Below are 26,361 nucleotides of genomic sequence, written 5' to 3'. Positions count from 1 at the left end.
TTCGGCCAATAGGTTTGACAAAATTCATTTTGAAATGATTTTTACAAACTTGTCGAGGAGGTCTTTGCCTTAATCTCTCATTGACTTTTGAAAAATCAATTAAATTGTCACTTTTCTTCACAAATCCAAGACCAGATTTGTTGTAATAATAGCTAGCAAGGATCACCTAGAGGGGGGTGAATAGGTGATTTTAAATAATTTTGATCAATTTATAACGGAAATGGTTGATCACAGTTGAGTCTGAATATGAGATTCAAAACAGTTTATATAGACAGTGCTCTTGATGTGCAGAATGTAAAGTAAGAGATAAGGGATAGAAAAACTGCACACAAGTTTATAGTGGTTCGGCTTATAGCAAGCCTACGTCCACTCTCCCACGCTGACAGCCTATTGGCTGGATTTCACTATGTAATCAAGAGAAATTACAGATTTTGAGTGATAGCACTCTTGTGTATGATAGGACTCTCTATCTCACACAATCACTCTTACAAAGTATCCCTCAAGATCTTAGGCTATGTTTGGTCGTCCGGATTTCTAAACAGGATAGGACTGGATAGGATAGGATAAGAAATCCTGGGATTTCTTCATATCCTATCCACTGTTTGGTGGACTACGGATTTAAAGTCGGATAGGATAAATTTTTTTTTTTTTTTGCTATTCACGGGTCCGGAGGAGTCGGTGAAGGAAAAAAAGCCGAGAAATTTTTTTGGTGAAAGCGCACAAGGTGTGGGGATGAAGATAACGGCGAGTGGAGCGTAGGATTGCTGGAAAAAGAGACATTAGAAATCCTATCCAGGTCTATCCCACCCCTCCTCGGATTTTTTTATTCGGGCTATATCTGGTCTATATCTGACCTTATCCTATCCTGGACCACCACCAAACACAGGATAGGATAAAACATATCATATCCTGGCTTTTATTCGGTCGACCAAACGCAGCCTTAGTGTTTAGCTCAAGAAAGATAAGAGAAGGGATCGGAGTATGCTCAAACTTTGGACTTGTTGATTCTTGATTTCGTTGCTTCTTCTGCTCCTCGTAGGTCTCCTTTTATACTCATCCACTTCCAAACTAGCCGTTGGACAGTCTTCAGAGGATCATCTTCCAATCTTCAACTTGGACAGATTTGTATAAAATGATTGAGTAGCCGTTGGTCAACAAAATCTGAATCCCGCTGATTCTGGTCTCCCATACAATCAGAATCTTGATTTTCATAAGTAGAGATTTATCCGTTGTAATGCATACTTGTCATAATGTTTGATTGTTAATCAATTATAGATTTTGATTGAAGCAATCAAAACCTTCCTTATGTGAAATCCATGCCAGATCACTAAATGTTGTGATTCATTTTGAATGAATTTTGCTTCTGCGTCTGAAGAATTTTTTATTCTCGCTTTACATTCAGAATCTGAGTCAGCGTAGGTCTTCAGTAAAATCTGAGTCCTTTAAAAGTAAAGTCTGAATGACTTTTATGGTTAAGTCTGAACTTCTCATTCTGAGTTTGAACTTTTAGTTATGAGAAATTGTAAAGTCTGACATTTCCTTCTGAACTTTCAGAATATATTAACCTGAAATGGAGTACATGTCAGAATTACAAGATAAACATAGAAAGTTTTGTCAGCTTCAAAATTCATTAGGAGTTTTCCTCAACAATTGCAACATAATGCTAATCTACATTTACTCTGCACAATTTTTATTACAAAAAAATCGTTAATGTCTCCCTCTAAGGTACTTGCTATAGTTCATTAATTGTGTGTGGAAAATGTAAGCACTTCTATTTCGTGCCGCCTTTTTCGAAAATTTGTTCTTCTCCAATTCTTGACGTGTGTCGATGTGCATTTTTCGCTTGATTATTGTAGATTAAAGGGTATCTATTAACGGAACCCTTTTGACTATTCGAGTCCGACTCGCTATTGTTATCACGAGAAAAGTTAATGTATCGTGTTGAACATAGGCTGCTTCAATGCGTTAGTTTTTCTCTCTCGTTCGTTCTATCGTCAGTTTTCAAAGTTCTTGATGTGGCTATTTGTTTGAATGTGGACTTTTTCAACATTGAAGGACCTTATAAAAAGTTCGACAAAATCTATCGAGTATAGTGAAAATCAACTCATGGAAGGGAATTAATAAGCACAGAGTCGACAATCTAAAGCTACAATATAATATTGGTACCCTTCGGAGACTATATACAACCGTTCGTCGTCATTTGAGATCAAAATTACGGCGCATATGATCAACAGGCTTTGTACAGGTAAATGATAGATATTTTTGTGATTAGATTACCACACCGCATCTCTATGATCATTTATAGAGATATATTATGATGCTCATTCTTTCTCGGAAACGAACAATATATTAACCAATACATTAACGATACTTCTCGTCAGATAATAGGTTGGAATTGGACCAATTAAGACGGGTATGTGATCACGATCTAGAAAGAGACATGATTTTCGTTTCGCGTTTAGTGTCATATTATGAAGTGAAAGAAAAGGAGAGGAGAAGCACATATAGTGACATGTCAAGCCGCTTCCCTTTGTCCCGGAGACCCGGACGTTTTTTGGTTTAGATTGAAAAATCAATGAAGAGGACCGTGCGGGCCCTCCTTTTTGCCTATTGGCCTTGGCACTAGTGACTGGGTCATTTCACTTGTTGGATTGGAGTTTGCAACGAAATTCATCACATTTATCCTTTCTTTCCTCCCTTTTTTGTTTCTTTATAACTAGACTATCGATCAAGTGATATCACGAATCGTGTAATGCATACATTGGACTCGGTTGAAATCGTCGGGACCTAATGCTCCGGGGACACCTTTCTCGTTGCTATTGTGTGGCGGAGCGCAAAAAGCCATATAATTCATCAAGCCATCCTCCACTTTGCCATAAGAGAGCGACATCCATGTATCCTTTTTATCCAAGACCTCACTTAAATGCATATCATTCGCGTTCGAGTCTGTTTATCGTGACCAGGTAGCTATTGCAGTACCCGTCGTCCGGACCATTCAATTTTCTTCTTCGTTTTTTCCAGAATTAAAAATTGTATTGGACACACAAAATACCAAAAGAAAAAAAAAATTACAATCGCCGATAGCTACTGGCTCGCTGGCTCGGTCTTTATAAATGGACCCCGCATCACGAGCAAAAGGATAAAACCGTCCGCCCAAGACATTATATCGTCACCACTTCTTTTTTCTTTTTCCTTTTTTTAAAATTTTGGGCCAGTTAGATATTCGCTAATCACTTTTCATTCTGATCTTGACTGATGATGGTTTTCGCCCACGCTTCACACAAACCCTTTACCTAACTCGACATTAGTATTCAATTACGGAGGAGACAAAAAAAAAACGCGTCTAGATTTAACAACTAAAATAAGGAGGCCGGAGTCAAAACATCGAGGCCAGAAGACAACGAAACTCGATTCATGAAATCATCCTTAGCTGTACAGCTCCATTCATTCACGTCGAATATTTAAAAAAAACAAAAAACACGACCAAAGGTTTTGGCGCGTACGTATAGTCTTTCTTTGTTTTTCCGGTAACGATCGTGGGGAGATGGAAATGGCCAGATGCAAGAGGGTTCCTCGCCACCTGGGAGCACATGGGGGAGGAAAAGCAAGAGGGAGTGGAGATTGACGGGTTCTGATTGGTCCACCTAAGCGCCAATGATTGGGCTTGCGGGGAGGTGGGTGGGGCCCCCCCATGCGGGGTGTCCCACTTGCACGACCCCTCACGTCTTTGGAAGAGGTAGCAATCGCAAACGTAAGCCCTTTCGTAGAAGGGATTCCCCCCTTACGACCAAAAGGGATTCCCCATCCCAAAACGTCAATCAAAACTCAAAAAGTTAGAAAAAAAATTAAACGCTAACTTTTTTAATAAAGGCTGATGCGAATTTTTACTGTTTTCTAATATTTTATCGACCCCGATTCAATAGGTGAATGATATTGGCCTTCTTCTTTTTTCCGGGCGAGGTTTTTGCTTGATCGATAATGATCTCACATCGTACGGTCTCAATTCAGGGAATTCTACTCGCACGCGGGATTTTCATTTCGTCGCGGCCAATCAATATTCAAACGGGCGTGAGTGGTGAAGGAGGTCTTTCTCGGTAAGGATCGTTGAAAAAGAAATGATGGATGGATGGCCCACGGATGCATTCGATGGAGCGCACTGGAAAGCCGCGTAGAGAGAGAGACCAGTTCAAAAGGATGGGGACGTGGAGCAGGGGGTTGTTTGCGCGCGGGGTGTTCTGATGGCAACGTCTTGGTCCTGAGTCGTTGCCCTTTTGTTGGGTCTTTCTTTGCAAGTTTTTTTCGGCCGAGTCAACGTGAACGGGGTACCAAGATTTCACGACGCCTCGCTTGCTGTCATGGCAACCCAAGTCGTTGTTGCCTACTCATCCTTGTTATCGTTTTCTTGGTTAACGATACCTACTCATTCTATTCGCGTATATCTGAGCAGGATTTCATTTGGGAGATTTTTGTTTGACTTGTCCTTTTTCATTTCTATACATGTGTGTTGTATAGTATTCAGTTACCCATTTGTTTAATTAAGAAAATTATTCATCAAATTGGAGATCATAATTATCGGCTCGCGAAAACTCCTCTGGACTATGTCCTAGTTTAATCGAAATACTCGATTATTGTATTACGAGGCGACTTTTGTATTTTTCGAGCTGTACTTTCCCTTTCCATTTCGACATTCGACCTCTCATCGTATCAAATGCATGAAGTCTTTTACAAACATATAACTATCATTATTTAAAGTCATTTCCGGATCTAATCCTTAAAATGAGGACTCGTTTTAACTTGCCCTGAATTTTTCCCTCGTGTATGGGAGACAACTATGTCATTCTCGGAAAATTCACATAAGGGAAATTTCGAGTTCCATCATCCATCCACAATTATCAAGTGATTTCGTGTGAGATTTCATAGAGGTGAATGTTTTGTACAACTTTTCCGTTGTGATTGTAACTTTAAAGAGGTCAATGCATTATTTGCTATTTTGCTTGATAAACACGTTACATATGTAATTTTTTCATTGCTACATTACTTATAAGTAGTTATTGAGATGCTGCCCCCCTCAATTTTAAAGCGTTTGCAATTTATGGCTCCGTTTGTTTTGAGAAATACTAATAATTTGAAAATTATTTTTCTACAAATAATGACTCGTATCGTATGAAATAATTGGTCAAATAAAATCTTTCATTGGCGACGATAATTCATGTTTAAATATTTTCATGAACAATAAAAAAAATTTCATTCGTTCGTTCTTTTAAGCAATAAAAATAATTATTTTAAAAAAATATTTTTTAAATTATTCATTTTTCATTAACCAAAGCATCTGCTCGCAATTTGCTAGATCCCAAAGCATGCTGTCTGACAGGATGATTTTGTAAAACTGGAAATGAAAGCGACTTATCTTCTTTAATCCCTCGAAATTCGATCCAGAGTTCAATATCAACTTCTTTTCACGAGCGTATTGGCTCCAGCTGTGGAAAGAACATTCTCCTTGCAAAATTATTTACGTTTTTTTTGCAATTGGGTTCAAATCTTATCCCGTGTAATCAACATTGCAAAGTATTCAAATCAAGACCCCTGATCTACGCTATTTACGACATTCCCCATTAGTCTTTAGCCTTAAAAAAAATTTCAGTCGCACATTTAATTTAGGGACGATACAACGGGATACACCACCGACATATGAACAACTCCAATTGAAAGCGCGTAGTTTATGAACATGAACAAGCATGTTTGACCTGGTACTCGTTCGTTTATTTTTTCTAGAAAAGTGAAAACTATAATGTCGACAGACTTATAAAATGGTCCAAATTGCGATGTGACAGCTCCAATTAGCATTTAACCATTTTTCGGACAGCTTAGCATAATTATTTTCTAGCTTGTAGCCCAACGCCTTCTATCAAAGGCCTGATTTCGTGGGCAGAGCGCATTTGACTCGGTCGCGAATAAGTCCCGTAGGTAGACAGACGCTGCAAGCACAATGAAGTTCGCACTCATGAAGGGCAACTGAGGTAAATGCGACGCATCCCCGACAACTTTGTATTATAACTGAACTTTGGGCCCCGTCTATTACGCGAAAAACGAGTAATTTAAAATTTATTTTTTTAATTTATATCGCTTAAAATAATTAATCAATAAAAATATTTTCATTATTGATGATATTTTTTTATAAAATATTTTCATTAACAGTGAAAAATATTATAAGCGATATAAGCAATATAAGCGATCAAGTTTAGGAAAATATTTTAAAAATCACTAATTTTTTGCAAAAAATAAAAAATCACTCATTTTTCGCAAAAAATATAGAATCTTAGTTTCCCTCGTCTTCCTGTGTATGTAGTAGTAGCATTTTGGACCATTCCCGTGTCATGTGGTTGTGGTCCTCATTAGAACTTAGACTTTGTTCGTTTCAGGAAAATGACTTCCGGGAAAATATTTTCCAAAAGGAGAATATTTTCGAAACGAACAGAGCCTTAGTTTCCCTCGTCTTCCTGTGTATGTAGTAGTAGCATTTTGGACCATTCCCGTGTCATGTGGTTGTGGTCCTCATTAGAAACTTAGGCTTTGTTCGTTTCAAGGAAACTAACTTCCATGCTCCGTTCGATTAGGGTATGTAACTCTTTTAAACAAAAATTTTGGGGACAAATGCACCACGAGTCCTAAAATTTGCAAAAAGTGCAATCGAGTCTTAAAACTTGTCAAATTAGTTCAATCGAGTCCTAAATTTAATACCGTTAAATTTACTAACGGAAAATGCTGACATGTAATATTTCATTACTTTCTCAAGACACATGGCAATGATGTGGCATCTAACAAGCGCCACGTCAGCAAAAATAAAAATAAAAATTAAATTAGAAAAAAGCTATAAAAAAATAATAACCAACCAATGGCTGTGGTGATGGCCAAGCCCTCGCCGGTGGCCGCCGGGAAGGGCCGGCAGAGGTCACTCGGGCCTTCCCGAAGCCCGACGACCCTCGCCGACCCTGGGCGAGGCCCCACCGGTCCCCGGTGATGGCATGAAGCCCCCAATCTGGGGGAGGGCGCAACCCTCGCCCCAGATCTGAGCCAGGGTTGCCGACGAGGCCTCGCCTGGGGTCGCCCACCCTGGGCGAGGCCTCGCCGGTCCTTGCTGGCCCCAGGCGAGGGCCGGCGACCCTCGCTCAAATTTGCGGCGAGGGTCGCACCCCCCCCCCCCCCCCCCAGATCAGGGGCTACAGGCCCTCGTTCGGGGCAGGTGAGGGTCGCCGGGCTTCAAGAAGGCCCAAGTGACCTCCGCCGATTCTTCCCGACAGCTGTGACGGCGGCCACCAACGAGGGCTTGGCCACCACCGCAGCTGCTGGTCCTTGGTTTTTTTTCCTTTTTTTTGTTTTGTTTTTTCTAATTTAATTTACATTTTCTGACGCGGCGCTTGTTGGACGCCACGTTTCAAGAAAATTAATAAAATAAGACATGTCAGCATTTTCCGTTAGTAAATTAGACGATGTTAAGTTTAGGATTCAATTTAATTAATTTGACAAGTTTTAGGACTCAATTGCACATTTTGCAAGTTTTAGAACTCAAATGCACTTTTGTGATAAGTTTTAGGACTTGTAGTGCACTTATCCCAAAATTTTAAAAACGATAGGTAATATATATTCATTTTCCTGGAAAATGACTTCTTGATAACGATGCATTTTTTGCGAAACCAATGGAGCCTCGATACCAAATTCGTTTTATACACAAACCATACTCTCTTTTTTTTGTCACAACACAAACCATACTTTACATACGATTAAATGAAGATATATTACCCACCATTTTTCTAATTTGTGTATAAAAGAGTTGGGGCGGCAATTGTGTTCTTATTTATTAGTCAGGTCATTGATCGTGTGTGTGGACAGGTGGACCCGCAATTCAACAGGTATGTAAAGACCGGCACTTAATTTGCCGGTAACTGCGTCCTGTGGTGGTGGCTATTCTCATTTGTGGAAACAATGATGAGAGTGCAGACCAGCGGCAGCACGTGGGTACGATAAATCCGCTTGACTAGTCTCCGTATGATCTGATGCAGTACTTTTTTCTTGGGTCGGCAGCATGATGCATGACTTCGTATTCCAATGGCGCAAACATTTTAGTTTCCCTTTCTTTTTTTGGTCAGAATTTTAGTTTCCTTTAGCTGTTTGTGTTCTGCACTCTGCATCTACCAAAAAAAAAAAAAAAACTTTGGAAGATGGGAATAAACGAGACGATTACCAAAAAAAATTAAATTTATTATACGGATGTCAATTTAGTTCTTAATCTTTTAATTTGACTAATTTAGCCCCAAATATTTTGGCAATTTATTAATGTAGACATTCGTAAATATAGGTTTATGACTTTTTTGATAATTATTCCGGAATTAAATTATTTAGATCTCTAATTCTTATTTTTTAATGTTTCAAATTCCTTAATCATATGCTAACTCGAGGATGAGTACTTTGTTAGCAAAACCATAAAAATGCTCTTGTGGGGATCACGTGAGAGAAAATCGGGGTAGTATTACTTTGAGACATCAAAGAGAGGCAAAATGAGAATACAAGAACAGATGAAAAAATAATTTAAAAGGAAGGAAAAGTTTCCATTCTAAAAGGAAAAATCACAAAAATCCAACTCCATCTGACATACCCTGACCAACCGACTTTGTGACCATTCCAATGTATTTAGTCATGGGCATTTTCGGCTTTTGCCCCTTCCCGCTCGCCCCTCTGATCCGAGGGCGAACCTCCGCTCGGCGAGGTTCGCCGTGCGGCGAGGCGCCTCACCGGATCTCGGCGAGGTCGACCGCCCTCGCTCGGGCGAGGTCGACGCGGGACGAGGCCCCCTCGCCGGATCCGGCGATGGGCGACCCTCACCCGCGCCGCGAGCCGCTCGTCGACGCGGTGAGGGCCCTCGCCGGAAAGGAAAAAAAAAAAAAAAAAAAAAAAGCAAAAAAGACGAAAATGTCCATGGACTAAATATATTGGGGTAAATGTGTCACAAAAAGCAAAGTTCGGGGTTTTTGGTGTCACAAAAAAAAGTTCGGGGTAAATGTGTCACAGATGGCAAAGTTTGGGATTTTTGGTGATTTTTTCCCTATTCTAAATTAAGATGACAATCCCATCCACCGTGTCCTTTGATGTGCCGGATAGCGCAAACATATTCTCAAACGCATGCTTCAATAATTGCGTCCTTCATAAACTTTTTGTTAATAAAAATACACCTCTCTAAATCGATGAACAACCAAAATGACCATTCACGACTTAATAGTAACACGGGCAAACGTGGAATATGCTTTCGCAGATTCACCTTTGATAACATCAGCAATTGAATTATATTAGTGGGTTAATTTGAAAATTTCAAAATCCAGGACCCACAAGAAAAATCCATGAATTTGAGGGTTAGTTTAGGTAGTTAGTTCAAGAACCTAGGAGAATTTCCTATACAGAGATATAGCATTTGATCTTTTTATGGACAAAAAAGTTTATCTTGAGAAGGTAAATCTTAAATTCATTGATGCTCCGTTTACTTTATTGACTTGATAGTCAAGAGTCAAAAAGTCAATGGCGAAACACGACGAAATTATTTACACTTGATTCCGTGGCAAATTAACTACACATCGTGCACCTAATGCGGGTATGGATACCCTTTCTTTGATCACTAAATAGATCTTATCCTAGCATTTCAATTTTATCACCTATATTATAGACTATAGAGACACAGCACAAATAATTGATGTATTAGACTCAACTAGCTATCTCTGCAAAAGCCAACCAGCCACAAAAGTTGCGGGAGGTCTTGTACCACGAGCATGTGATGTTGACCTATAACAAAAAATACAATTACAAACAACCTACAAACTTTGAATCTTCATCTTCTTCATTTCGAAATGTCCTACTGTAATTGTAGAAACATTCTTTCTCCTATTAGGAACTGAATTGAGTTAATGCCATATGCAAGGAAGGAAGGTAGATGTCGTTAAATGATGCATAATGGGACTCAAATTCCGTGCTAGAACAGGGATTTCTATCCCATATCCAAATTCATCGTAATCGTTGATTTTGTGGGATCCACGTGGACCTCCAATGTAAAACCCGCGATTTTCTTAAATTTTTTTTCCCTAAAATGTCAACAGTTCTATGTAATAATTTACTTGGATAGGTAGAGATGGCGTGGTCGGTAACATATGAAAATCTCTCAAAGGCCAGCCCAGGCCAGGCTAATCAGCCACCTGTCCTGTTTTGTGACATTATACAGCCTACTTTAGCAATGAAAATGCCGTAGGCCTTGTCTGCCTTTTACAAGTTTACAACTTAAGTCCAAGGTCACCCACTCATGACTGCAATGACCAATCATTATTCGTTACGAACGTGGTCGGCCCATCAAATTTTGGGCCCAGTAAGCATGTCCTGGCCCCACAACAGTAACGAGGTTCTGGAGATAGAGAATCAATAACAAAGCTGGTTCTTTTTTTTTTTTTTTTTTTCCGTTAGCATTATATTCCGAATACGGAGTGAATGTCACGGACTCAGAAAAGCGAGAAAAGGGAAGGTTACCAACGAGATGGCCCAGCAGTCGACACCGTGCAACATCGGAGATCTTCGAAGATTTAGCAATTAAAAAAAAAAAGACAAACTCTAAAGGCATAAAATCAACGGAGATTTTAGCGACGAGCCGAGCTTCGTCTCACTGATTTTCCCGACTTTATGTCTACTTTATTAATCATAGGAACAAAGAAGCAATGGATTTGGAAGGCTCTAGGTATGCCGCATGATCACGAAAGCATGTCATACGTAGCCGATCGGTCCGAGTTAGTTGTTGGGGCACTTCGGGGGCGCTTTGAGGCCGCATTTCTCGGGCAATGCCATGGCGTTGGCGGGGTTTATCCCGAAGTTCGGCAGCACGGACCTGTAGCGGCAGAGGCACTGCATGTCCGCTTTGGAGATTGCCTTGCAGCATTGCTCGGTTGGCGGGGTGGGGTGGTCGCCCGTGACGGCCGGGAGGCACGAGGCTAGTTTGTCGGTTGGGATATTGCACACGGTCGTGGCCTTGGCTCCTCCCGCCATGGCTACGAGCAGCACCAATGCGAGCCCCAGCACCAAGCTCTTGCCGCTAGATCTCCCCATTTGGCTCCCTAAAAACTCAGCGATTTAGTGGTACTTCGAGGGCTTTAAGCTTTTGATTTCTCGACGAGTGTGTATTTATAGTGAACTAGAACTAGCGCCCGTTAATCACTTTTTGTTTATGTGTTTATTTTTGTTCTATGGTTGTCGGAACTCGAAACATGGCTCGTGATTTGTGCATGGATTTTCTGTATGGACGAATAAACAAGCGATCGTCACGGGTATTAAGGCATTCACGTGACTCATCTGTCTGGCTCACGAGGAATGGCATCTTGATGGCCTTCCCATGGAAAAGTCAGGGTAAGGGACACTGGGACGGACTCCAACCGTCCGAGCGATTTCGTTATTACAAAACATCCACCGATTTTGGCTCTTGTGTTTAGGCGGTCCGCGGGATTAGTAAAAGTAATAAAAATGCGGTTATTTGTTTTCATCAAGTGGGTTTACTTGTCATGGAGAAAAATATTCAAGCGACTTTATTGCCACGGTGAGAATGTCTTGAAATTTCGATTACCAACACCAGGCGACAAAACATGAACGAACTCTGCCATGGATGAATTTATATCATATTTATTGGGGGATAAAAGAAATGGAAAGGCTGTTCTATATCTTATTATTGGGATAAATTCGCGGATAATGAATGATTTGAGAAATATTTTCCAAAAAATGATAAATTGTATTGCTTACGAAAATGAATGAATGGAAATATTTCTCATAGTCCATGAAAATGTTTAGACATAAATTGTTGTAAATTTTCATCGACTAATGATTTCAAGTAATATAAACGAATATTTTTAACGAAAACGTTTTCCAAATTATTTATTTTCCGCGAAACAAATGAAGCCGTAATTTATAAAACCCATCGGCAGAGTGAAATCCAACATCTCTTAGCACCTCTAACCAAGGAAGATTAAGCAGAGCCATAAGACTAGCGATTTATTCTAGAGTTATTATACGTTTATGTACAATTTTTTTTTTTCCATTTCCGAAAACATGCGTGGGTCCACCGATTGGGCCCTTCCTGGCTTTTTTAGGTTCCGAGCCCGAAAAAACCAAACCCAAGCCAAGCCCCAGCAAGCTGCCAAAGCCCGGACCGAAGAACATTTTCCAAGCCGGTCACTCGGGTCGGGACCAATCCGGGTCTCGGGCCAAGCCATCTAAAACCCGAACGTGCGGTTCGGGGGAGAAACATCGGCACCGTACTAATTATAAAAAATAAAAAATAAAAAAGCCGAGAATTCCAACGCGCGTGCGCCCAAGCTATAAATGCAAGCACCAAAAGTGGACGAAAACTAGAAGACTCGTGGGCTCCGTCGTCGTCATCCCCCGCTCGAAACGTCACTGGGAAATCTAGGTCTTTTTCCGCTTTATCCCCCTCCCCACGTAATTCGCCCTTCTCGAATTGCCTCCTCCCTTTTCGTCGATTCCTCCTCCTCGTAACTGCTGCGAATCCCCGGAACCAGTTCGAATTCGGATCGGGGCGGCGTAACATGGCGTCCTCCGACGACGAGGCCGAGGCCGAGGCCCTGCCGGAGACGGTCTCCACTTACTACTTCGAGGACCACGACGACGAGCCGGTCTCGTTCTCCGTCCTGCCGCTGCGGTGGGGCGAGGCGGATGGCGGCGGCGAGGACGCGGCGGCGGAGACCGTCTTCCTGCACGGGACCGCCGATGGCGGCCTCCGGAAGGTTTACAGGGAGGTCAAGTCCTGGAGGTTCGATCTCGGCGGCTCGGGGCCGGAGGTGTCGGTGCTCTCCAAGGACAATGTCTTCTTCAAGCTCGATAGGCCGAGGAGGAGCTTCCAGGATACGATCAGGACCGTGCTGATCACGTTGCACTGCCTGCACTACGCCAAGTATCACCCGGACGTGTCCGCAGAAGCGCTGTGGGAGCACTTGGCTAGAACCTTGGGGTAACGCTCTTGTCAGTGGGTTGTGAGAATTTACCGTTTGACATCTTCACGTGTCATGGGGCACGTGTGATTTTTGCCTTTTTCTCAATCTGGTTTCGTAGGTTCTACGAGGTCCGGCCTTCGGCGAAGGATTTGCAGGACCATGTGGCCTTAATTAAAGAGGCTATGGGGAAGGATGATGCATTGGCGAAATCCAAGGTTGTTCTTGTTCCCGTCATCTCGTTTAGATTCATGACCCTGTTCTTGTGATGATATTCTGGCGATTGACATGTAGTCGCTAAAGAGAAGTTTTAGATTGTTTGTCTATTTCAAATTGTCGTGTCGTAGCTCCAGTGACGAAAAAGTTTAACTGAGAGCAGAATTCCGGAGCACCATTTTTGTTAATTATTTTTTGTGCGTGCTTGGTGTGGTAAATGAGCTTGTGTCAAGGATGAGAAATGTTTTGAGTTGTTGCTTAGGCATTCATATGACTCCTCTATCACAGAGCAATTGTCAATGCACAGACTGTTTGCTATTTTCAATAGGTTTTCAGTTCATTGCAACTAAAGTTGAGTATTGATTTGAAGTTGATCAAGTTGGAATCGCTTGCAATTAGAGTCGAGCATTGATCTGAAGTTGATCGACTTTGAATGCTGGACTAGTTTAGGGAAGCTCTTAATGGTTGGAAACTTTTGACTACTGTCTATAACTCCAATGCTATAAGCTATAAGTGGCCTTGCTTTTTGTTTTCTTTTTACTACATTTTTTTATTAGTATTGTTTGCAAAGGGTTAAAGCTGTTTCAAAAAAGTCTGCTTTCTTTGCTTGGACTTCCATGCATGTTTAGTTTCTAACAAATGATTAGATGCGGCTTCATAGATTCATCTTTATAGGTTGTTATTTCATGCATATAGTTACTTGGGTTTGCCTGTTCAAGAAAGTGGGAATCATCTTTGTTTTTGCCAAAGAATGTGAAAGAGATGATTGCTTACTGAAAAATGGAATTTTAAATTCAAATTCATGAAAAAATCTTGGAACTTCCTTCTGTGTCTGCCATGTGGTACTTATGTATTGTTAGGAACGTGAGGATTTTTGAAGTTTATGAATTGAATTGTGAAAAGTTGGAGCCTTTTATAAAATATGCTGTTGACTGAGCTGCTTTTGAGTTTGGTTAGGCCTTTTTAGTTTCTTTCTGCCGTTACTTTTTGATGTATACTCTCTTTGTACTCATGTGTGTACTCATCCAACAAAAAAGACGGGTTCAAGCAAGTCCATTGTTCATTTGGACGTTCATTAATTGCCGGACATAATTCATGCAGGTTCTGAGCAAATTGACGGAAGAGAAGCCCTGGGAGAGGAGTAAATCTGGCGAGGTTAGATCCTTTACCTTTTCTTTATCTTATTATTTTTTCTCTGTAATTTCTGCCATTTTCCTTTTATTTGTTTCTCTGACGAAGGTTTTCTTAGGATCTTTTAGAATGTTGCAAAGCCTAGTTTCATTGTGGATGACACTGAAGATGTCGGGATGGAAGATGTTGAAGATGAGACTGCGGAAGAGGATGATTGTTTTGATTCTGTTTGTGCGCTATGTGATAACGGTGGTAACCTTTTATGGTACGTGTCTTCCTCCTTCAGTTTTCTTTTTTTGATATATACTTTTTTGGTCTGTTAATTTCTAGAAATTTAGTGATCAGAATACTTTTGGTTCCAATCCTTTAGGGCATTCTTCATTGTGGTCCCTGTTCTCATTTTAGTCCCTGAACGAGTGTTTTGCTACTATTTTTGTCCCCCCAATGGCATTTCAATGTACTGTTTTGGTTTCTACAGAGGGACGAAAATGGTCTTAAAGTACTTGTTTAACGACTACATTGGGAGTGAAGGTACAGGGACCAAAATAAAGAACGTCCAAAATACTCAGACCAAAATTATAGTTTTTCTTTTAGTGATCCCAGTGTTCCAGTTTATTCCTGCGACAGTCTTTCGATTATTCTGGTGCTATTGTATCGTTTCAGTTCCTATGAGAGAAACATTCTCTCTCCGTATGAGTGTGTTCCTTATAATGGCAATGGTAACTGGGAACCAGCCATGAATGTAGTCTGTTTGTATATTCAGCTCGTTTTAATAACTCTGACACAATTGGATTTGACCCGGTAAACTGGTCAATCTGGTTCTGATTAGGCTCGGCTTTGCGAAGTTAGTCAGCGTCGTTGAGGGATAGAGCCATACCCGCTCTCTAAGATAGGCACATAAGCTTTTGCCACTTTGTAAGGGTGCTCGTTTGTGTCCGTATGCCATCTGTTGTATATATTCTATATCTCTCTGCAAAATTCCAAAGCTCCACAAGTTTGGAAATTGAACCTGGGACTCATATGTGAACCGCTCTATGCGTTGACAAAATGGGCTGCATTTAGTCAAGTGTTTACGTATAAATATTCTTTGAAAATGCTGGTTCACCAGCTAAGCGCTCCCTTGATAAGGTCTTACTCCTGTCTGGTTTACAAAACATTAGCGTAGACTCAAAAAATCCAACCTGGTCTACCATCTACCAGCTTTGATGAAAATTCTCTTCTCTGATTTTGATCTTCCCTATAGATTATATGTCCCAATGGGCTTTAGACAATAAAATTCTTGGAAGTGCGAGTGCATGAATTTTCCATATTGTATGTGGGGTGAAATGTTCTTTTTGCTTTCAGGGCAGTTTCTGCTCTTTTAGTGAAGTTTTATGGACGTTCTTATTGCACCTTTTACGTTAGTTTGGCATGCAATTTTTTAGTTAAATTCATATCTGACAGTTTGTTAGCAATACAGCTGTGACGGAAAATGTATGAGGTCATTTCATGCTACTGAAGAAGATGGTGAAGACTCTCTTTGCGATTCTCTTGGATATTCACAGCATGAAGTTGATGTAGGACAATACTTCATTTTTTATTTCTTTTTTGTGTTTTGAAGTTAGTTCTCTTTTTGCTTTGGTATCTTCTTTTCTGCTAGGTCTTTTTTTTTTTTTTGCTCTGGTTTCTAATTTTACTTTTGTTGTGACGTTGACAGGCAATGCAGACTTATAAGTGTGAAAATTGTGTACACAAACTGCACCAGTGCTTTGCATGTGGGAAGTTGGGCTGCTCTGACAAGTCTTCTGGTGCCGATGTATGAGACAGTGGGAAAAGATCAATTGTCTGGCTTCATATGTCACCCCTTAATCTGATTTTTATGATGAAGGCGTTAAATTCTGCAGAAGTTTTTTTTTGCTATAAAAACTTATACTAAATCAATGAGGCTTGCAAAGGATACTGAACTCTGTATGTTTTTTTTTTCTAAGTTTGGTTCAGGTGGAAACATCTACCGCTCATGCTTGTCCACAGTATCTACTTAGTAAAAGTCAGCCATGTCTGTGCCCCAGACCACATATTTTGGCATGGTCTGAGCTAACCCCGTGAAGCAAGTCCAGCAATTGTTATTTTGAACTGGAGAAGTCTTTCAAAACATTGTCTAATCAAGCCCGTCTTTTTTATGGGAGAAAGAATTTTCAATATTTTTAAAGAGAGAATTTAAGGTTGGGTCGTTTAGCTCAGGACTTGCCTGGTCTATCTCTTGAACATACTCTTAACTTGTGACTGCGATGAGCTCCCTCATTCCTCCTTCTCCCTGCTTGCAAATTTAACACCAAAAATATGTTAATCATCAAGTTTTCTGGGTTTGTTTGGTATTCAATGGGCCCGTTACTTGACTCCAGGCTTCCAGAATTCTATTCAAGTGCTGTTTTATGTCAATTGTGGTTTTTCTATAGCTTAGTTGTATGGATATGTTTTCTGACACTAATTCCTTGTTAGGTCTTTCAATGTGTTTCTGCTACTTGCGGCCACTTCTACCATCCCCATTGTGTAGCAAAATTGTTCCATCGCAAAGATGAAGTTGCTGCAGAAAAATTTAAGCTGAGGATTGTTGCAGGCGAAAGTTTCACATGTCCTGTACATAAATGCTGTGTTTGCAATCAAATAGAAAACAAGAAGGAACATGATCTGCAATTTGCTGTATGCAGACGATGCCCCAAGTCTTACCATAGAAAATGCTTGCCAAAGTATGTTCTACTGAACTTTTAGATTATTATTGCTTTAGTCTCGTTGTAATTGATCTATGATGCTTCATATGCTTGTGTCAAGGGAAATTGTTTTCGAAGATTCAGATGAAGATGCAATAACAAGGGCATGGGAGGAATTGCTACCCAATCGCATATTAATTTATTGTTTGTGAGTGTTACTTCAGTAGCTAAGCTTCTTTAGCCTTTAACTCTTAAGCATTTTGCCATCATCTGCTAAAGAGCTGTCTTTAACTTTGCAGAAAGCATGATATTGATGAAGAGATTGGGACTCCAGTTCGAAACCACGTAAAGTTTCCTACTATTCGAGCAAATAGGGCTGCCGTTGGAGAGAAAAGGAAAAGACCAATATTGGAATCACTCTCTACCGCAGGGAAAGGTTTAAAGAAGAAACCTCTTGCTTCAGAGGACTCCTCGAAAAGAGCTTCAGGAAAATGTTCATTTGGAAAGGAGAAATCTCCTTTAACGAAGAAAGAAGGTGAAAAAGACAAAAAAGTGAAAGTATCATCTGGACAAGATTTAGCCAAGAAAGCGAAAGCGAAGGCGACAGATGCATCCAAGAAATTTCACAAGGATACTGCCAAGTCCAGGTCTTTGGAGCCCAGCACATCTTTTACCACAAGGGAGCACACTTCTCTGGGTGAAAGCTTATGTTCCTTCATGACAAAGGCATCTGAGCAAATAAAACCAGGAAAACAAGTTGTACCAGATAGTGAAGAGACAAGACCAGTGCAGCCTGCTTCCAAGGAGTCTGATGACTCACTTCCTGAACTAGATGCTGACGCAGAGAGGAGGTAATTTGTTCTTGTCTGTTATCTTAGTTGGTGTTTAATGATCAGCAAATGCGCATTGTAGGATGTATTCCATTCTATTTAATTCTTCAATTATGTGTTCCCACGATAAGCAGGCTGTTGAATCTAATGAAAGAGGCTGTATCTTCAGTAAGTATGGGAGATGTTATGAGGAAGCAGAAAGTGCCATCTACTCATGCACAATATCTGAAGTCAACTGTTGATAAGGCAATTACTATTGGGAAAGTGGAGGGTTCAGTTCAGGTACATACTTATGCATTAACTCAATGCGTCAATAAGGATACTTTAATTGAAAGATTGCATGTGCAGGCTCTTCGAGCAGCTTTACAGAGGCTAGAGGAAGGAGACAGCAATGAAGATGCAAAAGCTGTCTGTGACCCAGATGTTGTAACCCAGATTTTTAAGTGGAAGGTTCAGCACCTTCACATTCTATTTTCTATTCTTGTATTTGAGGTTATTCTTGTAATCTATTTTCAATTCGAGATGTGGTCTCTCTCTCTCTCTCTCTCCCTTCAATGTCTGGTGTAATCTGCACTGCTGCTTGATTGAAACAATACTTTGCGGCTACGCTCATGTTTTTCTCTTAAGTGGAAAGAATAACTAGGCTTTTTAAGTGATCAAAAGCATTAGTTATATTTGTGGCCCAATGTGAAGCTTTTAAGTTATCAAAAGCATTGGTTCTATTTGTGTCCCAATGTGAGCTCAGACTGTAGATTAAGCTTCTTACCTTTGATCTAGTCCTTTATTTTTGAGCATTGCTTGCATCGGTTATTTGTTTTGACCATTCATCTTTATTTTGTTTACTTTATTTATTTATCCGTTTTGTAATCAGCTGTTAAAACCATTGGAGGTTTATGCATGATTTGCTCCCCTTTTTTTGCTGATACTTGAGAAAAGAAAAATATGTTAGCTCATTAACATAGCCCACTCTCGAAAATGCTTCTTATCAAATGTTTTACATCCTGTCGCAATTTTTTTGTTGATGAACAATCTCTCATATGCTGATTTGATTGGCTGCAGGACAAGCTTAGAGTATATCTAGCACCATTTATATATGGTATGCGCTACACTTCCTTTGGTCGACATTTTACGAAAGTGGATAAACTTCAAGAGGTGATTGTTCTTTGAATCTGAAGCCTTTTTATCTCTGAGTTGGCAATTTTAGTTGGTTTTATGTGCAGATGTAGTGCTTCGTTTTCTTGCTTTTTTGGCAAATTGTTACACACCAGAATGAACTATATAAGTAATGATAAATAAATTCATTTTCGACCTTCTGTTATGGAGATTTAAAGATTTGTGGACCCCCTTTCATTTGATAGTGAAAAATACTACTTACAACATAGAAGTAGCCAAATGTGCGCCGGCTCATTCACAAAGTAACACTCCTATGAAATTCTATGGAAGTCAACAACTTGCAAATTATTGCTCTATTTATACTTGCAGAAAGCTATTCTGGAATCTCCAAATTTACTTATATTTGTTGCCTTTTCTAGGAAATTCTCTGATTTTTGCCGAATGCAACATTTGAAACAAGAAAATGTAGGACATATGGATTTCATCTATCACTAGTCTCTTTATACTATACTTGTGCCCTTTATACCTCATTACAGGTCAGATTTTCTTAACTTAGAAAAGAAGATGGATGTTTTAACTGCCTTAGCTTCCTTACTCGGAATGTGAGGCTAGTGTCTCGGGTCGATCGATCTAGCGTTCCCACACCCGTGCGGCCTTAGGAATTTCTCCCCAAGTAAGCCTTCCCACACTCACACTCACAAGAACTTTAGAGAGAGAAACTCTAGAGAGAGAAGCTCTCAACTTTGTATTGCTTCTTGAAAATGAGAGATGATAAAATGAGGGGAGGAGACCCCATTATATACAAGTATCGGGCTGACCGTATCCGTAGATCTCAACGGTCGAGATCGTACTCTCCCAACTACCCCACCTACCGCATTTATTACGGAAGGGTACAATTACCGTATCGCCCGCCCCGGAGTATTCTAGAAGACATCAAGAAAACCCTAGTACTAGAACACTCGGGGCCCGCCTTCTCGTCCAAGGGTCGGTCACGGTCCATCGTCCAGAAAACCTCAGGAACGATCCAATTCTTCGGGCCGTGACACTAGCATCTTACACATTTGTACGAAGTAGCGAATTTAGAATTTCACGTGGTCAGCCCACTAGGTTTCAGTCAGTTTCTTTGTAGTAATGAGTTAATTGGTCCCTTTCATCTGATCGCTTTTGTTTACATTGAATCTTTACTTTGAGGTATACATGCTGCCATGGAATCTGATTTTTATACAGGGTTTTGTAACCAATGAAATTGAAAAAAAAAATTCTACGAGAAAATATTGAAGCTGTCAGTTTTTTTGATGAGACAAGTACCAACAAGATATCTCTGTCTCCCATTGACAAATAAAAATTGCACATAAGCAGTTGTTGACTTATTTGAACTGGTGACAGATTTGTACTTGGTGAATATTGTGCATATATATTGTGGGTTTGTTCGTCGGATAGGCATTTGGATTAAAGAAATGATGTGTCTTGATAGGAGCTTGTGTCTTCTATTTCTGTATGATTATATGGGTGAAGTGCAAATTTTAATGATACATCCTTGGATGCAGATTGTTGACAAGCTCCATTGGTATGCTCGGGATGGTGACATGGTAAGAAACGTAAAGCTTAGTAGTTTGTTTCCACTCTTGATGCTTGAGATTTTAAATTTAGAAGATCATGCTGATCTATATGTGATCGGCAATATGATCGGTGAGGTTCCTCCTGAGGGATTGAAACTCTGAATTTCTTCGCTTGAGCTTATATTTCTTCAAACGAATCTGGCAATCATCACGTACCCTCGTGTGAATAGTTATCTTTCAACAGTCTTTGCCATAAAAGGAAATCTGCTTCTTACACTTTTTCCCCTTCTTTGGCTCTGTTCGTGCGACATTTTGATGTCACTCATCCAACTCATAAAAATTGCATTAACAGATTGTTGACTTCTGTTGTGGGGCTAATGATTTTAGCTGCTTAATGGCAAAGAAGCTTGAAGAGACTGGAAAGAAGTGCTCTTACAAAAATTATGATATATTTCCACCAAAGGTAATTTACACATGCTACCTCGTTTCATTAAGTTTTATGTGTGAAAAATGTTTTGGTTGTCTTTGCAGACGGTTCTGCAGCATGGCTATTTCTATTTTTTTGGGATATTTTTAAGGATGGTTTTTTTGTTACTATTGTTAGTAAGCTCGTGTCTAGGGGTTGTTCACTTGTTTCACTGGGAGGAGGTTGAGGGACGTAGAGTTTCTTTGTTCCTGTTCCAGGGTAGTAAAGAAGACACAATTCCTTAGATTGTGGAATGGAAATATAGGGTTGCCATAGTTATTGAGTATAGTATCCAAGGTTAGACTAGGTTGGCTATGAAATAATTGTTCTGTCTCAACTCTCAAGTATCTGTTTGTATAAGTCATCGTGCAATTTGTTCCAAAAAGCAGTAGTTTCATTCGGGATGAGATACAATATGTGTTGTAATACAATAGAGTCAAACAGTGTGATTGCATAGCTCATGCAAGTTTCTTTTTTCTTTGTATTTCCTAGTGGTTTGAAAAGGTCAAATCAGGTTTGGGATCCTATAGTATTTGGTTCTAGGATATGCTGACAGTTTTTGGAGGAGCTACGGAACAAACAACACCTGCAAATCTGTGGCTGGTTATGTTTGAGGATTGGTCAAAGAGGTTTTGGAGGAAGCTTCTAAGGAGCCTTGGTAGTCAAAGTAAGAGATACAAAAAATTTAGGAAAAAAAAGTAGAGGCTAGAGTTAAGAGTATTGGCATAAGAGCTAGAACTTAAAGAAATAGGTTGGCACAGAAGGAAGCTTGTAATGCGAGCTGGAGCACCAGGAAAGCGTTCCCAAATGCGAGACTTTAAACCCGACTGAAAGATGAATTTTGGATGGGAAGGTACTAACATATTTGTGAAACAGGATATTCGAGATAAGAATGTGTCGATGAGTGTGTGCGCATTTGATGATGGAGTTAAAACGAGTATATTCGTAGAAAAAAGTTTGTAGTGGCTCTAATGAGGATTAGACCAGATAACTTTGCTTCAGATGTTCTTGGCATATGAGTGGAAGGGGCTATGGAACAGACATGAATATCTGGGACAGATATGCAATCCCACAAACATGGCCATTTCTAGGCCTTAAACAAGGGACTGCCTTTTAGTCTCCAGAAATTACGAATTCATGCCATGAAACTTTCAAGTCTCAGAAATTTCTGATTTACAAGATCTGCAGAGTGGCAAGTGGAGAACAGACTCATGTAATTAATTCACCTTATCAAGCTATCAGTGCAACTCTAATTTTCTAAGGACATCAAACCCCTGATAGAAAGACATAGGAGATGTGTATACTATAGAGATTATCCAAACTCAGTTTCATTCTAGAATTGAAGGATTATATCCTTATATAGTTGATGCTAAGGGTATTACAGACCTTTAACAACACAACCATAGACTCAAGCAGTATGCATCTTTATAAGATGCTCTTACAAAGCACACTGACACATACTTTGGCGAAAGTTGGCACACTTCTTCTAGCAGTACAATAATTCACAACGAGAGGTATGGAAAATCACTGTCAGACGAGAGGACATCTTCGGGATTGTTCTCATTAGCATACCTCCAGCGTTTCCATCGTTTCAGGTCTAAAGCTAGCTGTAGCCTTTCTATGTTTAGAGAATCTGGAGATGATTTGTTGTTGCTAGTGCTGGCATCGGATTCTCTTTGAGGAGCATTGGATTCCCTGTGAGGAATTGTTGGTTGCGGCCAGTGGGCTATATTCTGGAGATCAGAGGAGGGGCCGTAATTCCATGGTCCTGAGAAAGTGGTCCACCCCAAGGGTCCTAGGAAGACGACTGTTGTTGAGGAGGCTGCAGAGGTTGAGGTGGCTGTACAGGCTGAGGAGGGTTATTTTGCATAAAACTCTGATAAGGCTTGTCTGATAGCATCTCTAGTTGGTTCATATGCCTGCCTATAATCCCATAGTACTTCTTTTTGGAATGCATTGGGCCAGATTTCTTTAGGAACAATGTGGTTCTTTTTGCTTAATATCCTCTGAATTTCTCTGTATTCAGAGTCGGTATCTGCAATGCTGCATCCATATGACCTGTACACCATTGCATAGGAGGATGGAGTGTTGAGGTAATCGAGCTTCAGAGTGCGAGGAGCAATGAATCTTCCAGATGGTGAAAAATATCTCCATGACCTGCTTAGCAGGGCATGTAGATTCAGGAGGACTCATGTAGCCTACCTACATGCGTTATTATGTCATACTTTTGAAGTTATAATTTTAAGTGTGGAGTAGACACACTGTGAAGTTGGTTAAAGGAAATTGGTACCAAAATTTGGTAAGAAATTGCTGGATCGTGGTTTGGAGTGTGTTTGAAAGCTTAGCCAACCCGTTAACTATGAAATATGGAGGAGGAATAGGCTGTCTATAACCATAAATGAGTACATGTAAGTTGTTGTAAGTCAGGCGCAGTTACCTACTTTCTCAGCCTTGTCCCCATTGCTCCCACTTTGGTCTCACCACTTTGGTTATGCTGGAGCTTTGAAATCTGAAGTAATGACAATTTTGCAGGATGTTGTTGCTTCTGATGCTTGTCTGAGAATCTTGAGCATGCCAACATAATTTGAGAACCTTTACTAGTGACCCGTGCACTTAGTGCGCGCGCGCGCGCGCCTTTTGCTCATGTTTGCAGGGGGGTCCATTATTGGGCGAGCGAAACTTCACTGCTCTGTTTGCATCCTTGGATATTTGAGGAGATATTTTGTGTCTGCTAATTTCTGGTCGAGGAAGAAGCCTAGTTTACATTGAGGCACACGCGACTGTCAAATAGTTGGATGATATGGAACTTTAGTCTGTGTCTGTTAAATGCAATATGCCTGTTGTTTAGAAAATAGGTTTATTTTTCATGTTCCTCATTTGTTTTTGCACTTGCAATTTGTTAGAGATTCTTCTCGATGCCTAAAGGTTGAAATAGGGAGTCTCTGTTAGGGTCTTTCCAGGCTGTGGCCTGTGGTAACCAATTTTTTTAAATTTATCATTGCTTTGAGCAATTCATTTTCCATTGCATGCCATGAAGAAGAATATTTGGTCGACTTAGCATTTGCTGGTAATGCTGGTGTTGCTATGATCTCTGTGAAATGTGCTTGCTAATTGAACCTGGACTTGCCTTCGTGTAAGCCTGGTTTTATATAGTTTTTCCTCCTTTTGATTGTAGAATAACTTCGAGTTTGAACTAAGGGACTGGATGACTGTCCAACTAAAAGAGCTACCTTATGGATCGAAATTGGTAAGAGGCAGAGTTTTGCTTTACCTTTCTGCATTTTGGTTGGGTGTGTTGGCCCTTTTGCTCGCTCCCTCCCCTCCCTTCCTCTCTCTCTGAACATATCCATGCGTTGTTGAATGTTTTATCTTTCTATTATGTTGCTTCCTGAGTAGATCATGGGGCTAAATCCTCCTTTCGGAGTTAGAGCAGCTTTGGCAAACAAGTTTATTGATAAAGCTCTTGAATTCAAACCAAAGCTCCTTATTCTGATTGTTCCATCAGAAACTAAAAGGTAACTACTTTACTTTGAGCCCTCTCTGTTTTTTTTATGCAAATACTTAAATCTAGTGGTGTGTTGCAGATTAGATGAGAAAAAGTTTCGGTATGATCTGGTGTGGGAAGACAATCAATTCTTGTCTGGAAAGGTGAAATGGGACATCCTGTTCAGCCTTCTGATTATATGTTTGCATCTGATGGATTAACTGTAACCTTTTCATTTTCAGTCATTTTATTTGCCAGGGTCTGTTGATGTGAAGGATAAACAAATTGAACAGTGGAACAATAAGCCACCGTTGCTGTATCTATGGAGCCGGCGAGATTGGACTGCAAGACATAGGACCGTAGCTCAAAAGCAGGGTCACTTGCCGACGAAGAGTAAGAGGCCACAGTCAAACGATGACTGCAATGGATCACTGGATCTTCATTATCTGAAAGATGACCGGAGCCTTTGCATCGGTACTTCGTCACATACAAGTGATACCTCTGTGCCAATGGGTAGGCCTGAAGAAACCAAAGACAGAGTCAATATGGCCGAAGGTCAAAAAGGGCGTTTTTTACGAAATGACAGCGGGAGAGAAAGCAGGGAGAGCCAGTCTACCAAGACTTCTGCGGGGAAGACCAATGGTGTAGGAACCAGTGGAAGAGAAAGTTTTGAGAAGTCACCTGCAAAGGAAACACCTCATCATCTCTTGCTCAAGTTGACAGATGGGAAGTTGTCATTCAACGATCGGTCCTGTAAGCAAAAGGCCGATGGTAGCAGAACACGTGGAAGAGAAATTGATGAGAAGGATCTACCTCATCGTTCCTCACCCAATTTGACGAATGGGGAGTCTTCATTCAATGATCGGTCCTCTAGGGAAAAGGCAGGTGGTAGAGGAACACGTGGAAGAGAAATTAACAAGGGGCCACCAGCAAAGGTAAGCTCTCGTCGTCCCTCACCCAGGTCATCCGTCAATAACCGATCCTCAAGGTCGCGGGAAGTTCCCTTTGAGAATGATGTCAATGACATGAATTATCAACAAGCTGACCCAAGCTTGTCACATGCTGAGAACGTTTATGGTGGGCGAGGAACCACTCTCTCTGAGGATGCCAGCAGGATGTATGGACTAAACAACAATAAATACTATTCAACTCAGAGATGGTCAAGTGGTGGTGGTCCTACCAATTATGGGGCTCAGAACTTGGAGAGACCGTATACGGCTCATATGAGGGACACTGACAACTACAGACCCAATGTCTCTGAACCCGAAGATAGATACTGGAGGGTCCGAGAGATGCGTTCGCAGGTCCGTCTTTATGGTCAGCAAGATCCAAATGCATCTCAAAGAAATTACATGGCAGGTCATGATCCCGGGTACGGCCAGCTAGGGCCCGCGACATCTAACTATGGACTCCTGGGTTCCATCGCCGAATCGTCCCAGCGAGCCGACATGTCTGCGATGCAACGATATGCTCCCCGTTTGGATGAACTGAATCCAATGAGAATGAACAATGCGAGGCCCGAGGCACCTGCGATTCGTGGAAACGGGTATCTCGATCCTAACAGGGTACCGCAATTTGGATACCAAGGTGACTCTTTTGGCTTTGCTACTGGTCCTCGTCGGCCGTACTCTCAACAGAACTCTTCCGGCTGGCTTAATGAATAAGTGCTTGGATGTTTGCTTCTTCCCGTTCTCCCTCTTTCTAGATTTCAGACGGTTAAGTGTGAACAATATTTTTCATGTTCTCAACGGCAAATCTTATATAATTTTAGTTCGGAGAAGAGGGCAAGTTTTTCACTGCATGGTTCTGATATGTGATGGTCTCTAAAGTGTGGGTGACGCTTGTGAAATGATGCAAAT

The 26,361-nt window shown here is 40.7% G+C and overlaps 2 protein-coding genes across 3 annotated transcripts; one reads left to right on the top strand and one right to left on the bottom strand.

Annotated features, from left to right (window-relative positions):
* Positions 1-10,812: 10,812 nt before the first annotated feature.
* LOC115663515 (putative lipid-transfer protein DIR1) lies at positions 10,813-11,127 on the bottom strand. Its single transcript, XM_030585513.2, has one exon. It carries the CDS (start codon positions 11,125-11,127, stop codon positions 10,813-10,815), a length of 315 nt encoding a protein of 104 aa, XP_030441373.1.
* Positions 11,128-12,434: 1,307 nt separating this feature from the next.
* Positions 12,435-26,298, top strand: LOC115663489 (protein ENHANCED DOWNY MILDEW 2). Of its 2 annotated transcripts, XM_030585492.2 has the most exons (18): positions 12,435-13,036; positions 13,138-13,234; positions 14,334-14,387; positions 14,492-14,628; positions 15,823-15,919; positions 16,060-16,158; positions 16,842-17,089; positions 17,172-17,258; positions 17,350-17,901; positions 18,015-18,162; positions 18,229-18,330; positions 18,940-19,032; positions 20,541-20,582; positions 20,905-21,015; positions 24,194-24,265; positions 24,415-24,533; positions 24,603-24,666; positions 24,745-26,298. In XM_030585492.2, exons 1-18 carry the CDS (start codon positions 12,615-12,617, stop codon positions 26,164-26,166), a joined length of 3,966 nt encoding a protein of 1,321 aa, XP_030441352.1. In that variant the 5' UTR covers positions 12,435-12,614; the 3' UTR covers positions 26,167-26,298. The 2 variants fall into 2 exon arrangements, with proteins under 2 accessions (XP_030441352.1, XP_056163985.1); XM_056308010.1 differs by lacking the exons at positions 12,435-13,036; positions 13,138-13,234; positions 14,334-14,387; positions 14,492-14,628 and adding an exon at positions 14,852-14,894.
* Positions 26,299-26,361: the final 63 nt, after the last annotated feature.

Source organism: Syzygium oleosum, unplaced genomic scaffold (genome assembly GCF_021117445.2).
Source record: "Syzygium oleosum isolate NSW1041296 unplaced genomic scaffold, Sole_v2.1 Sole_v2.64, whole genome shotgun sequence".
In the NCBI taxonomy this organism is placed as follows: domain Eukaryota; kingdom Viridiplantae; phylum Streptophyta; class Magnoliopsida; order Myrtales; family Myrtaceae; genus Syzygium; species Syzygium oleosum.
This window is presented reverse-complemented; position numbering and strand designations above follow the sequence as displayed.

Bases quoted from the DNA above. Each gene is read 5' to 3' on its own strand.
- LOC115663489 (XM_030585492.2), top strand. From the start codon at position 12,615: ATGGCGTCCTCCGACGACGAGGCCGAGGCCGAGGCCCTGCCGGAGACG. The intron at 17,902-18,014 runs GTAATTTGTTCT...CACGATAAGCAG, and splicing joins GATGCTGACGCAGAGAGGAG to GCTGTTGAATCTAATGAAAG. The intron at 19,033-20,540 runs GTGATTGTTCTT...CCTTGGATGCAG, and splicing joins AAGTGGATAAACTTCAAGAG to ATTGTTGACAAGCTCCATTG.
- LOC115663515 (XM_030585513.2), bottom strand. From the start codon at position 11,127: ATGGGGAGATCTAGCGGCAAGAGCTTGGTGCTGGGGCTCGCATTGGTG.